Source organism: Thalassophryne amazonica, chromosome 18, assembly GCF_902500255.1.
Source record: "Thalassophryne amazonica chromosome 18, fThaAma1.1, whole genome shotgun sequence".
Taxonomy (NCBI): domain Eukaryota; kingdom Metazoa; phylum Chordata; class Actinopteri; order Batrachoidiformes; family Batrachoididae; genus Thalassophryne; species Thalassophryne amazonica.
Window position 1 is genome coordinate 50,915,848 of NC_047120.1, and position 12,948 is coordinate 50,928,795.

Consider the following 12,948-nt stretch of genomic DNA (forward strand, 5'->3'; position numbering starts at 1 on the left):
TCACAAACCAGTCTAAATCTGTGATAGTGAGCACTTCTCCTTTGCTGAGATAATCCATCCCACCTCACAGGTGTGCCATATCAGGATGCTGATTAGACACCATGATTAGTGCACAGGTGTGCCTTAGACTGCCCACAATAAAAGGCCACTGTGAAAGGTGCAGTTTTATCACACAGCACAATGCCTCAGATGTCGCAAGATATGAGGGAGCGTGCAATTGGCATGCTGACAGCAGGAATGTCAACCAGAGCTGTTGCTTGTGCATTGAATGTTCATTTCTCTACCATAAGCTGTCTCCAAAAGCGTTTCAGAGAATTTGGCAGTACATCCAACCAGCCTCACAACCACAGACCACGTGTAACCACACCAGCCCAGGACCTCCACATCCAGCGTGTTCACCTCCAAGATCGTCTGAGACCAGCCACTCGGACAGCTGCTGAAACAATCGGTTTGCATAACCAAAGAATTTCTGCACAAACTGTCAGAAACCGTCTCAGGGAAGCTCATCTGCATGCTCATCATCCTCATTGGGGTCTCGACCTGACTCCAGTTCGTTGTCGTAACCGACTTGAGTGGGCAAATACTCACATTCGCTGGCGTTGGGCACATTGGAGAGGTGTTCTCTTCACGGATGAATCCCGGTTCACACTGTTCAGGGCAGATGGCAGACAGCGTGTGTGAGCGTTTTTCTGATGTCAATGTTGTGGATCGAGTGGCCCATGGTGGCGGTGGGTTATGGTATGGGCAGGCGTCTGTTATGGATGAAGAACACAGGTGCATTTTATTGATGGCATTTTGAATGCACAGAGATACCGTGACGAGATCCTGAGGCCCATTGTTGTGCCATACATCCAAGAACATCACCTCATGTTGCAGCAGGATAATGCACAGCCCCATGTTGCAAGGATCTGTACACAATTCTTGGAAGCTGAAAATGTCCCAGTTCTTGCATGGCTGGCATACTCACCGGACATGTCACCCATTGAGCATGTTTGGGATGCTCTGGACCGGCGTATACGACAGCGTGTATCAGTTCCTGCCAATATCCAGCAACTTCGCACAGCCATTGAAGAGGAGTGGACCAACATTCCACAGGCCACAATTGACAACCTGATCAACTCTGTGCGAAGGAGATGTGTTGCACTGCATGAGGTAAATGGTGGTCACACCAGATACTGACTGGTATCCCCCCCAATAATACAAAACTGCACCTTTCAGAGTGGCCTTTTATTGTGGGCAGTCTAAGGCACACCTGTGCACTAATCATGGTGTCTAATCAGCATCTTGGTATGGCACACCTGTGAGGTGGGATGGATTATCTCAGCAAAGGAGAAGTGCTCACTATCACAGATTTAGACTGGTTTGTGAACAATATTTGAGGGAAATGGTGATATTGTGTATGTGGAAAAAGTTTTAGATCTTTGAGTTCATCTCATGCAAAATGGGAGCAAAACCAAAAGTGTTGCGTTTATATTTTTGTTGAGTGTATATATAAATCACGTAAAAAAAAAGAGTCTTGATGCAAAAAAGAGAGTCATGCTTTCTAATTATGGCTGTTCAGCTGCACAGAGCAAAATGGATTTCTCACAAACCTTTTTTTCATCCTCATGGTTTCAGAAAAATTGTTCCTTAAAGCACTTATTTACTGCCATTACATCTATTATTTGCAGAGATTGACTTTTTTTGTGGATTCTTCCCATAATATCATTTTATAAAGTATTTGCAAAAGTATAACGCTGTTGAGGCAGCACAGTGGCTCGCTGGTTGGCACTGTTGCCTCACAGCAAGCAGGTCCTGGGATCGCTTCCCACCTGGTCTTCTTTGTGTGGAGTTTGCATGTTCTCCCCGTGTTTTTGTGAGTTTCCTCTGGGTGCTCCAGCTTCCTCCAGAGGCATGCAGGTTAGTTAAATTGGAAACTTTAAGTTGTGTGAATCTGTTTGTCTATATGTGGGTGGGCAACGTGTACTCAGCCTCTCGCCCAGTGCCTGCCGAGATAGGTTCCAGCCCCCCTGTGACACTTGACTGCAGTGTGTGGGTATAGAAAATGAATGAATATGACGTATTACATATGACGTCAGATGTAAGAAAAACAGCTCCAGACAACATTACACATTCAATAATTTATAATGCAGCAAAGTCATGAAAATAAATTAAAAGACTGGTGGCTGTTCGCTTTATTCATACAGCAGTTCATAAAGGGATGATTTACGTCTCCGCTCAACAGAAGCAAAGTGGATCAATGAGAGCAACAAGGAACAGGTGTGAAAAGGCTGCACTTAGAAATCCGGTCTGTTCTTCTCCAGTTTGGAGTAGTCCATGTTAACTGTTATAAGCTGAAAACACACAGAACCAAAGGCAGTCAGTGCGTGAGGTGGAATGAACTTTGAGAAGGGACAAACAGAAAAACAAGATATGGCTTATCTTCCATTATAAAAAAAAAAACAAAAAAAAACTTGTGCTTGAACCTGTTGCACATAATAATGTTAACAATAAACAACAACAACAAAGGCCATATTCACATAATGTTTGAATTATAGTAATGGTACACTAAAAAAAGTGAAACATCACTGCACTTAATTCAAAGTACTTATTTACATTGGTCTAATGTAAAATTGTGGTTTCCAGTTTAAATCTGCTGGAATCACTTTACCAAATCATAAATATACATTGTGAAAACTAAAAAAATAGCTGTAACAAATTACATCTTTTTTTTAAGTTGATTCAAAGTGTAATTTTTTTCAGTGTAGCTCCTGACTGGCCTGTATAGGAAACACACGCACACACACACACACACACACACACACACACACACACACACACACACACACACACACACACACACACACACACACACACACACACACACACACCTACCTACATATGGTATTTAAATATAAATTCTTTCATGGTAACTTGTAAAGCATCTTAACACTGTAAGTAACTCCTGAGTTGGTTTGACTCTATTAGAAGTCAGAGGTCATCCGAACTCTTAAACCCTGCTCACAGTCAGCCATATTTGCAACATCATTATTTATTTATTTATTTATTTATTTTTTAAGGAAAACATTTATGAGCTTTAAAAAAAAAGGTACAGATTCATTTCAAAAAGTATTTTTGTAATTAAAGAGTGCAAATATTTTTTTTTTTACAAAAATCCTAACTCTGCTGCAGATTAAGGAAAGGTATAATATGAATTATTATTATTACTACTACTATCTTAATTCCTGATAATTTAGCAATGTATGTACTCTTTGTCTTATGGGAGGTGATCAGTGCCCTAGAGTTTAGAGTGGTGATTCACAACCAGACATTTAAATCACAAAAGTGCCCAAACTGTGCAGCTATGCTGCCTTGTGTGGTAGCACGCTGACATTATAGAAAAGTGCTATGTATAAATGCAGTCTATTTACCATCAATTTATTATCGTACACTAAACACACATCCCCCCCTTAGATGTAACACAAAACTTTAAAAACTACTGCAGTATTGTGCAGCAGTATTTACTGCAGTAATGTGTAAATATTATTCAATATTACATTAATATATTGTAAAATAAATAAACAAACAAGCAAAATGTGTGACCAATTAACTACTAAAAATGCATTTTTTGATTTTTTTTTTTTTTTGCATTCTTCTGTGTTGTGTGGGCCGCTGAAGAGGAGGTACTGCTGGCCCACCACCACCACATGGCGCCCTGCTTGGAGTGCGGGCTTCAAGCACGAGAGGGCACCGGAGCCACTGGGAGTGACAGCTGTCACTCATCCTCAGCACCAGCTGTCACTCATTCATCATCATCACCATCACCATAAAGGCCAGACTGCAACTCCACCTCCTCGCCGAGAAATCAGCTACCATTCAGGTAACTTTCTCTGCTGACTCAAAACATTGAGTAATAATCTGTACTTCTTTGCAGCCGTTTTCCTGTGGTGTTTGCCTTATCTGTGGGATTGGCATTTGGTGTGATCAGCGACGGCTTCGCTTCACACCCCAACCAGATAAGTGGTTAGACAGCTGCACGAGTGTGTGATTGGAGGTTCTCCCTCCTTTACTGAACACTGACTGTGGGATTACTGAGTGTGTGAACTCACACTCATCAGGACTGTCTCTGTTTTCTGCCAGCAGTACCGGGTCTGACTGCTGAAGACAGCGGCCACCTGGGGCGCAGGGCTTGGCGGCTCTGGTGTTCTTCAGCTCCGTTGGTGGTGGAAGCTGTGTGGGGATCCGGCTCTTCTCTCGCCAGGTGTCTTCTATCGTAGAGCCTGCCCACACGTCACCTGGTGTATGATTGACAGTCCACCATATTGTTATTGTCTGTACGTCGTTGTGCGATTCACAACATTAAATTGTTACTTTTGGCTTATCCATTGTCCGTTCATTACCGCCCCCTGTTGTGGGTCCGTGTCACGACACTTTCACAACAGGATTTCTCGGCCAGCGTCATGGATCCCGAGGGGCGTCAACCATCGCTTGAACAGCCAATGGAAGAGCGAGGTGCACAGGCGCCAGCAGGAGGCGTGTTGGGTGAGCTGCAGCACATCTTAACCGCCTTTACCGCTCGGTTGGACTTAGTTACCGAACAGAGCAGTGTTCTCAATCGTAGGATGGAGGCTCTCACCGCCCAGGTGGAAGCGCATGCTCAGGGCGCTGCTGCAGCACCTCCTCCTGCTGACCGTGTGCCAGAAACAGACATTCCGCTGGTCGTTCAACGAACCCCCCCACCGTCCCCTGAAGCATACATAAGCCCTCCGGAGCCGTACGGAGGCTGTGTGGAGACGTGCGCGGACTTCTTGATGCAGTGCTCGCTCGTCTTTTCACAGCGTCCCGTCATGTACGCGTCAGACGCTAGCCGGGTGACTTACGTTATAAATTTGCTTCGAGGAGAGGCACGCGCCTGGGCTACGGCGCTTTGGGAGCAGAATTCACGGCTCCTAACGGTTTATACTGAGTTTGTGAGGGAGTTTCGACAGGTGTTCGACCACCCTCATAGAGGCGAGACCGCTTCAAGTGTGCTGCTGTCGATACGGCAGGGGCGTCGGAGTACAGCGAAGTATGCAGTCGACTTCCGCATCGCGGCAGCGCGAGCCGGCTGGAATGCTGTTGCGCTCCGCGCCGCCTTTGTAAATGGACTGTCTCTGGTCCTTAAGGAGCACCTGGTGGCGAAGGACGAGCCGCGGGATTTAGATGGGCTTATCGACCTGGTTATACGGTTAGACAACCGATTAACGGAACACCGACGGCAGCGAGACGAGGGGCGTGGTCAGGTACAAGCCGTCCCTCTTCCTCCCGGGTCTGAAAGGAAGTCGACTTCCCCACGCTCCACTGCCAGGGCTCTCCACGTGACAACAGCTCCCCCTGCTGACGTTGCTATGGAAACGAGCAGGGCCAAAAAACGATCAGATCAGAGACAAAGGAGGCTGATCCGTGGAGAGTGTTTTCTCTGCAGCTCTACCGAGCACACACAGAGAGAATGCCCCAAACGGTCAAAACAGCAGCACTCGTCCTTAGAGACTGGGCTAAGGGTGGGTCACAACACCCACGTGGGGAAACCCCGACGATCTGCACGAATCCCAGTCACGATCCTGAGTGGGGATCTAACCCTTCATGCCCCAGCACTGGTGGACACGGGGTCGGAGGGGAATCTGCTGGATAGCAGATGGGCAAAGGAGGTTGGGCTCCCTCTAGTGGCCTTACTGTCACCATTGTCGGTGCGGGCACTAGATGGCACCCTTCTTCCACTAATCACACACCAGACACAGCCAGTGACATTGGTGGTGTCTGGGAATCACAGGGAGGAGATTGTGTTTTATGTAACACCTTCTACCTCCTGAGTGATTTTGGGTTTTCCATGGGTGTTAAAACACAATCCCCGGATTGATTGGCCGTCTGGGGTTGTGGTTCAGTGGAGCGAAACCTGCCACCGGGAGTGTTTAGGATCCTCGGTTCCACCCAGTGTGACAGCTAAGGAGGAGGTTTTAGTCCCCCCCAATCTGGCGGCGGTGCCGGCTGAGTACCACGACCTTGCTAACGTCTTCAGCAAGGATCTGGCACTCACGCTGCCCCTGCACCGTCCGTACGATTGTGCCATTGATTTGATACCGGGCGCTGAGTACCCGTCCAGCAGGCTGTACAACCTCTCACGTCCGGAATGCAAATCAATGGAGACCTACATCCGGGACTCGTTAGCTGCCGGGTTGATCCGGAACTCCACCTCCCCGATGGGTGCTGGTTTCTTTTTTGTGGGCAAGAAGGACGGCGGACTCCGTCCATGCATTGATTACAGAGGGCTGAACGAGATCACGGTTCGCAACCGATACCCGTTACCTCTGTTGGATTCAGTGTTCACGCCCCTGCATGGAGCCCAAATTTTCACAAAATTGGATCTTAGGAATGCTTATCACCTGGTTTGGATCCGGGAGGGAGACGAGTGGAAGACGGCATTTAACACCCCGTTAGGTCACTTTGAGTACCTGGTCATGCCGTTCGGCCTCACCAATGCGCCCACGACGTTCCAAGCATTGGTTAATGACGTCTTGCGGGACTTCCTGCATCGGTTTGTCTTCGTATATCTAGACGATATACTCATCTTTTCTCCGGATCCTGAGACCCATGTCAAGCATGTACGTCAGGTCCTACAGCGGTTGTTGGAGAACAGGCTGTTTGTGAAGGGCAAGAAGTGTGAGTTCCACCGCACTTCTTTGTCCTTCTTGGGGTTCATAATCTCCTCGAACTCCGTCGCCCCTGATCCGGCCAAGGTTGCGGCGGTGGGAGATTGGCCCCAACCAACGAACCGTAGGAAACCACAACAGTTCCTCGGTTTTGCAACTTTCTACCGGAGGTTCATCAAGGGCTACAGTCAGGTAGTTAGCCGCCTGACAGCCCTGACCTCCACAAAAGTCCCCTTCACCTGGTCGGATCGGTGCGAAGCCGCGTTTAGGGAGTTGAAACGCCGGTTCTCGACTGCACCGGTTCTGGTGCAGCCTGATCCCAAGCGCCAGTTTGTTGTTGAAGTGGATGCCTCTGACTCAGGGATAGGAGCCGTGCTATCCCAGAGCGGGGAGTCCGATAAGGTTCTCCATCCATGTGCCTACTTTTCCCGCAGGTTGACCCCAGCTGAACGGAACTATGACGTCGGCAATCGGGAACTTCTTGCGGTGAAGGCGGCTCTTGAGGAGTGGAGACACCTGTTGGAGGGAGCATCGGTACCATTTACGGTTTTCACGGACCATCGGAACCTGGAGTACATCCGGACCGCGAAGCGTCTGAACCCCAGGCAAGCCCGCTGGTCGCTGTTCTTCGGGCGTTTTGACTTCCGGATCACCTACCGCCCCGGGACTAAGAACCAACGATCTGACGCCCTGTCCCGGGTGCATGAAGAGGAGGTCAAGACCGAGCTGTCAGACCCCCCTGAAACCATCATCCCCGAGTCCACTGTCGTGGCCACCCTTACCTGGGACGTGGAGAAGACCGTCCGGGAGGCCCTGACACGAAGCCCGGACCTGGGACAGGTCCGAAGGACAAACTGTACGTCCCACCAGAGGCCAGGGCTGTGGTCCTTGACTTCTGTCACGGTTCCAAGCTCTCCTGTCACCCAGGGGTGCGAAGGACCGTGGCAGTGGTCCGGCAGCGCTTCTGGTGGGCGTCTATGGAAGCCGACGTCCGGGAGTATGTCCAGGCCTGCACCACCTGTGCCAGGGGCAAAGCCGACCATCACAAGGTCCAAGGCCTCCTCCAGCCTCTGCCTGTGCCTCGTCACCCCTGGTCTAATATCGGCCTGGACTTTGTCACGGGCCTCCCGCCGTCCCAGGGCAACACCACCATCTTAACGATAGTGGACCGGTTCTCCAAGGCGGCCCACTTCGTGGCCCTCCCGAAGCTCCCGACAGCCCAGGAGACTGCAGACCTCCTGGTCCACCACGTCGTGCGTCTGCATGGGATTCCAGCAGACACTGTCTCAGATCGTGGTCCTCAGTTCTCCTCCCAGGTCTGGAGGAGTTTCTGCAGGGAACTGGGGGCCACCGTCAGTCTCTCGTCTGGGTACCACCCCCAGACGAACGGACAGGCAGAGCGGACGAACCAGGAACTGGAGCAGGCCCTCCGCTGCGTGACCTCCGCGCACCCGACGGCCTGGAGTGACCATCTGGCCTGGATCGAGTACGCTCATAATAGCCAAGTTTCATCTGCCACCGGCCTCTCCCCGTTTGAGGTGTGTTTGGGGTACCAGCCCCCATTGTTTCCGCTAGTGGAGGGAGAGGTCGGGGTGCCCTCGGTCCAGGCCCATCTGAGGAAGTGCCGTCGGGTGTGGCGTACCGCCCACTCTTCCCTGCTCAGAGCCCGGACGAGGGTTAAGGCCCATGCAGACCGCCGGCGTTCCCCGGCCCCTGCATACCAGCCCGGGCAGGCGGTTTGGTTATCCACAAACGACATACCTCTGCAAACGGAATCCCAAAAGCTGAAGGTCAGATCGTGAAGGTCCTCAGTCCAGCCGCAGTGAAGCTGAAGTCGGTGCCCGACAAGCCTGGTCGGGCGCCAGGTGGCGCCCGTTGAGGGGGGGTCCTGTTGTGTGGGCCGCTGAAGAGGAGGTACTGCTGGCCCACCACCACCACATGGCGCCCTGCTTGGAGTGCGGGCTTCAAGCACGAGAGGGCGCCGGAGCCACTGGGAGTGACAGCTGTCACTCATCCTCAGCACCAGCTGTCACTCATTCATCATCATCACCATCACCATAAAGGCCGGACTGCAACTCCACCTCCTCGCCGAGAAATCAGATACCATTCAGGTAACTTTCTCTGCTGACTCAAACATTGAGTAATAATCTGTACTTCTTTGCAGCCGTTTTCCTGTGGTGTTTGCCTTATCTGTGGGATTGGCGTTTGGTGTGATCAGGGACGGCTTCGCTTCACACCCCAACCAGATAAGTGGTTAGACAGGAGCTGCACGAGTGTATGATTGGAGGTGGAGGTTCTCCCTCCTTTACTGAACACTGACTGTGGGATTACTGAGTGTGCGAACTCACACTCATCAGGACTGTCTCTGTTTTCTGCCAGCAGTACCGGGTCTGACTGCTGAAGACAGCGGCCACCTGGGGCGCAGGGCTTGGCGGCTCCGGTGTTCTTCAGCTCCGTTGGTGGTGGAAGCTGTGTGGGGATCCGGCTCTTTTCTCGCCAGGCGTCTTCTATCGTCGAGCCTGCCCACACGTCACCTGGTGTATGATTGATAGTCCACCATATTGTTATTGTCTGTACGTCGTGCGATTCACAACATTAAATTGTTACTTTTGGCTTATCCATTGTCCGTTCATTACCGCCCCCTGTTGTGGGTCCGTTTTCACAACACTTCTGCAATTCATAAAAAAAAAAAGGTTGTATTAAACTAGGTTTTTTTGTTTTGTTTTTAATTTTCATCTCACAATCATTATCATTGGCAACTATGTTTGTCTTGTTACGTAGTGGGCAGTGCACAGACTAAGAAACTAACTTATTTTCATGTAAGTCAAACGTTTGGAAACAAGAGTGTCCAAATCTGACTAGCAGTGTATTTATTTATTTATTTGAAAATGGGATTTGAAATTTGATAAATGATGAATATCTTCAATGAAATAAAATAAATAATAGGAATATTTGTACATGTATTTATTTTTCACTCACTGATGAATTGGGAATTTTTGTTTAATAAAAATTCAGCTAAAATGAAATTTAGTGATTCTTGTAAATTTTTTGTGTCCCATTTGTTACAGACAGACAGACAGACAGATAGATAGATAGATAGATAGATAGATGTATTGGCCATCATGAATCAGTGACCACTGGCCTGTCCTTTGTCCTCTGATTAGATTACATTTGATGAGATTAGATTATATAGAACTTTACTGATCCCTTGGGAAGACTCCCTGAGGGAAATTGAGATTCCAGCAGCACTGTATAGCAGCACACAGGGTAAGAAGCACACAGAGTATCAAAAGTGAAAGTTTAAAAAAGTGCAAATATAAATTCACAAATATAAATACCAGACATACTGATCAATACTGGTTTACTGGCAACTATTATTCCTCTCCTTCCTGTCCCGACTTCCTGATCACAGTAAAGTCAAAGTTTCTGTAGCAGCTTTGTACTGAAGCCTTACAAGGGTACATGAGGACTCCTGCAAGAACCAGCTTGCATCAGAGTCAACATAAAGGTATTCAAATGATTCATACTTTGTACTGCTGAGTGGGTGCCATTTTGTTCCACGGCTCAGGATTGTTCTTGCGATCCCATCTGAATACAAAAAAAACAAACAAAACTGTTTGAGGTGTAGTTTTTTTTGCATTATACATATTGTCAGATGTCAAAGACTCACGAGACATCAGGGTTTTTTAGAGCCACCCGCGCTGAGTGCAGCACTGCCATGACCCCTCCTCCACCGACGAAGACGACGAGGGGGATCAGCTAGAAAACCAGAAGGTCGTAATCACACCACAGGGCAAGAATCCAACATCTGCCACGTCACAGCACATTCCAAGACAATGAACAGCATAAATTGCCACTGGCAGAGGACTTTTGACGTCAGAAAATCATGTGACTTTTAGGAATATCCTCCTGAGACACAGCCCACAACATGTTCGTCAAACATTATTATTCCCCAGCTTCCTTAATATGATGACCTCTCTAGACTTTATCTACAAGATTTAACCCCTTAACGCCTATTGTCGCATATATGCTACAATATTTGACTCAAATATGCAACATGTTGTCGCAAATTTGCAACATACCATTATTATTATAACATAAATTATTACCAAAATACCAAAATTACTATTTATTTTTTGTGCAAAAGTGTAATTAATAAGCTCAACATTGTTTACCATCTACTTAAAGGCAAAAACACACACAAAACATTTTTTATATACAGCTATATAAATTCAGGCATTAAGGGGTTAAATAAATAAAAAAAAAAATTAAAAAAGTGGTCATTTTTGTCAAAAATTTTACCACCAGATTTTCCTGGACTCCAGGAATAGTTGCTTAAATGTTGCTTGTGGTGTTCTGGGTCTGCTTTCCCCCCCTTGTATTAGTTCTTTATTTAACACTCACCAATATGTTTATGATGTCACAAAGCTGATATATATATGTGGTAGAGAATCCAGTGTTTTGACAGCCTTCCACTGTGACGCTAAAGACTATGAACTCAAGAGTGCCTTTCTAGTTTGCAATCTAATATTTTGCTTATTTTGGAAAACCACACAATTAAGTCTATTTTAAAACATTTCATAAATTAACACACACCCATTTCCTCTCAGTGATGTGTTATTATTAATATGGTGGCTGCCGTAAAGTAGTTTCACCCTTTTTGTCCTTGGATGTACTGACCTGGAGTCAGCCTGTAACTGGAGGCATTTTCCTTTAAAGACACCTAATTAAATTTTTAGCCGCGATGTCACCATACACAGTTTGATCAGTATGTTAATAACGCCTTTTGTTTGTATCTTGATATATCTGATTTCAGCGCTGAAGCTGTCAAAAAGAACAAAAACGTAATAATCCCATATTAAAATTAAAATATATATATATATATATATATATATATATATATATATATATATATATATATATATATATATATATATATATATATATATACATATATATATTTGACTCTGCGGTGAGTCAGCGCGCGCGCGCCGTCACGGCGCATCCAAAGAGCAGGTTCCAAAAAAATAATAAAAAAAATCAACGGGTCAAAAATCATAAAGAAGATGAGCTTCACACTTACAGCTGGGTTCCTCCTGAGCTGTTTGCTGAAGCTCGCAAGCATGGGCATGACGGAAGAGAGCGTTCAAACGAAAAGATCTGCGGACTCAATGCGTCCGTGCGCGTCCTCGTTGATCACCTCCTCTACAGTCAATCCCACAATGCAACAGCTACGCACCACGTGCTGGCTTCCAGGCATGCATTCTTTTGCGCAATAAACAAGATTTCCGTCTCCGAGTTTCATCGTCATCATCAGCATCATCTTTTTTTGGGGGGCAACAACAGTATATAAAGCACACAAAATTGGAACACATTTCCACTGTGGTTCTCATTTGCGTCATGTTGACTGCAGTATGGACCTCAGTAAACGGCAGAGTTCATATTGACTGATTTTTTTTTTTTTTTAAACCATCACCGTGTGGACATCGGTCTTAAAGGGGACATATAATCAGTGAGACAATTTCTAATATTCCTGACAAGTTATTACTACACTTAAGCACATAATTTTAAACAAAAATTAATGCTGAAAGTCAGGAGTGCCGAAAAGGGGGAGAATAAGGAGAAGGGTCATAGCAGCTCGTGATTGACAGGAGCTCAGAGAGGCCCCTAATGCAATTATAATACTGACAAAATAATATGGGGGGGGTGGGGGGAGCAGTAAGATTTCTTTTCATGGGGCCCAAAATCCCAGGCAGTGCCACCTGCTTATAGCCTGTAAATCTGTGGGAAACTAGTGGCCCATGGGCCAGATAAAGCCTATGAGGAAGTCATTTATGGTATGTCTCATTTTGCATAAACCCCATTTAAACAAAGCACAGTTATAGTTTACAGGCATGTTGTCTGTGTAAATTAACCATGTGAAATATTTGTCATAACTGATCATTTTCTTTTAGGATTTTTGTATCATCAGCGCTGTACTGAGCAAAATGAGTTTAGCATTTTCCAATTCTGACAAAGAAAGAAAAAAAAAAACAGACTCACCATCTTAGAGTCCAATATCTGCACCTTGCACATTTTTTGACAGATTCTTTCTTTGTGAAGATATGGTTCCATGTGGCCATAGCATTTCAAGTTAAGAAGTTGTGACTAATCTTTCAAGGAGAACCAGTAGCAGTTCACATAAACAGGTACTTGTTCAGTAGTAATGGCTCGTGTGTCATACATCACACTGATAAAGTGAAGAACCTTGGGGTAATTTTTGATCCTTCATTGTCCTTTGGCT

General features: G+C 46.6%; 1 protein-coding gene across 2 annotated transcripts; it reads right to left on the minus strand.

Moving 5' to 3' along the window:
• Positions 1-2,105: 2,105 nt before the first annotated feature.
• On the minus strand, positions 2,106-11,879 carry ndufa4 (NADH:ubiquinone oxidoreductase subunit A4). 2 transcript variants are annotated; one of them, XM_034193725.1, is made up of 5 exons: positions 11,749-11,879; positions 10,336-10,424; positions 10,193-10,253; positions 2,235-2,333; positions 2,106-2,191 (listed from the first exon to the last, which is right to left on the minus strand). In XM_034193725.1, exons 1-4 carry the CDS (start codon positions 11,794-11,796, stop codon positions 2,277-2,279), a joined length of 255 nt encoding a protein of 84 aa, XP_034049616.1. In that variant the 5' UTR covers positions 11,797-11,879; the 3' UTR covers positions 2,106-2,191; positions 2,235-2,276. The 2 variants fall into 2 exon arrangements, with proteins under 2 accessions (XP_034049616.1, XP_034049615.1); XM_034193724.1 differs by having other exon boundaries at positions 2,106-2,333.
• Positions 11,880-12,948: the final 1,069 nt, after the last annotated feature.

Excerpts from the sequence above, each read along its gene's own strand:
- ndufa4 (XM_034193725.1), bottom strand. The coding sequence starts at position 11,796 with ATGCCCATGCTTGCGAGCTTCAGCAAACAGCTCAGGAGGAACCCAGCT. Across the intron at positions 10,425-11,748 it reads AGCTCAGGAGGAACCCAGCT|CTGATCCCCCTCGTCGTCTT; the intron begins GTAAGTGTGAAG and ends CTGGTTTTCTAG. Across the intron at positions 10,254-10,335 it reads CTAAAAAACCCTGATGTCTC|ATGGGATCGCAAGAACAATC; the intron begins GTGAGTCTTTGA and ends TTTTGTATTCAG.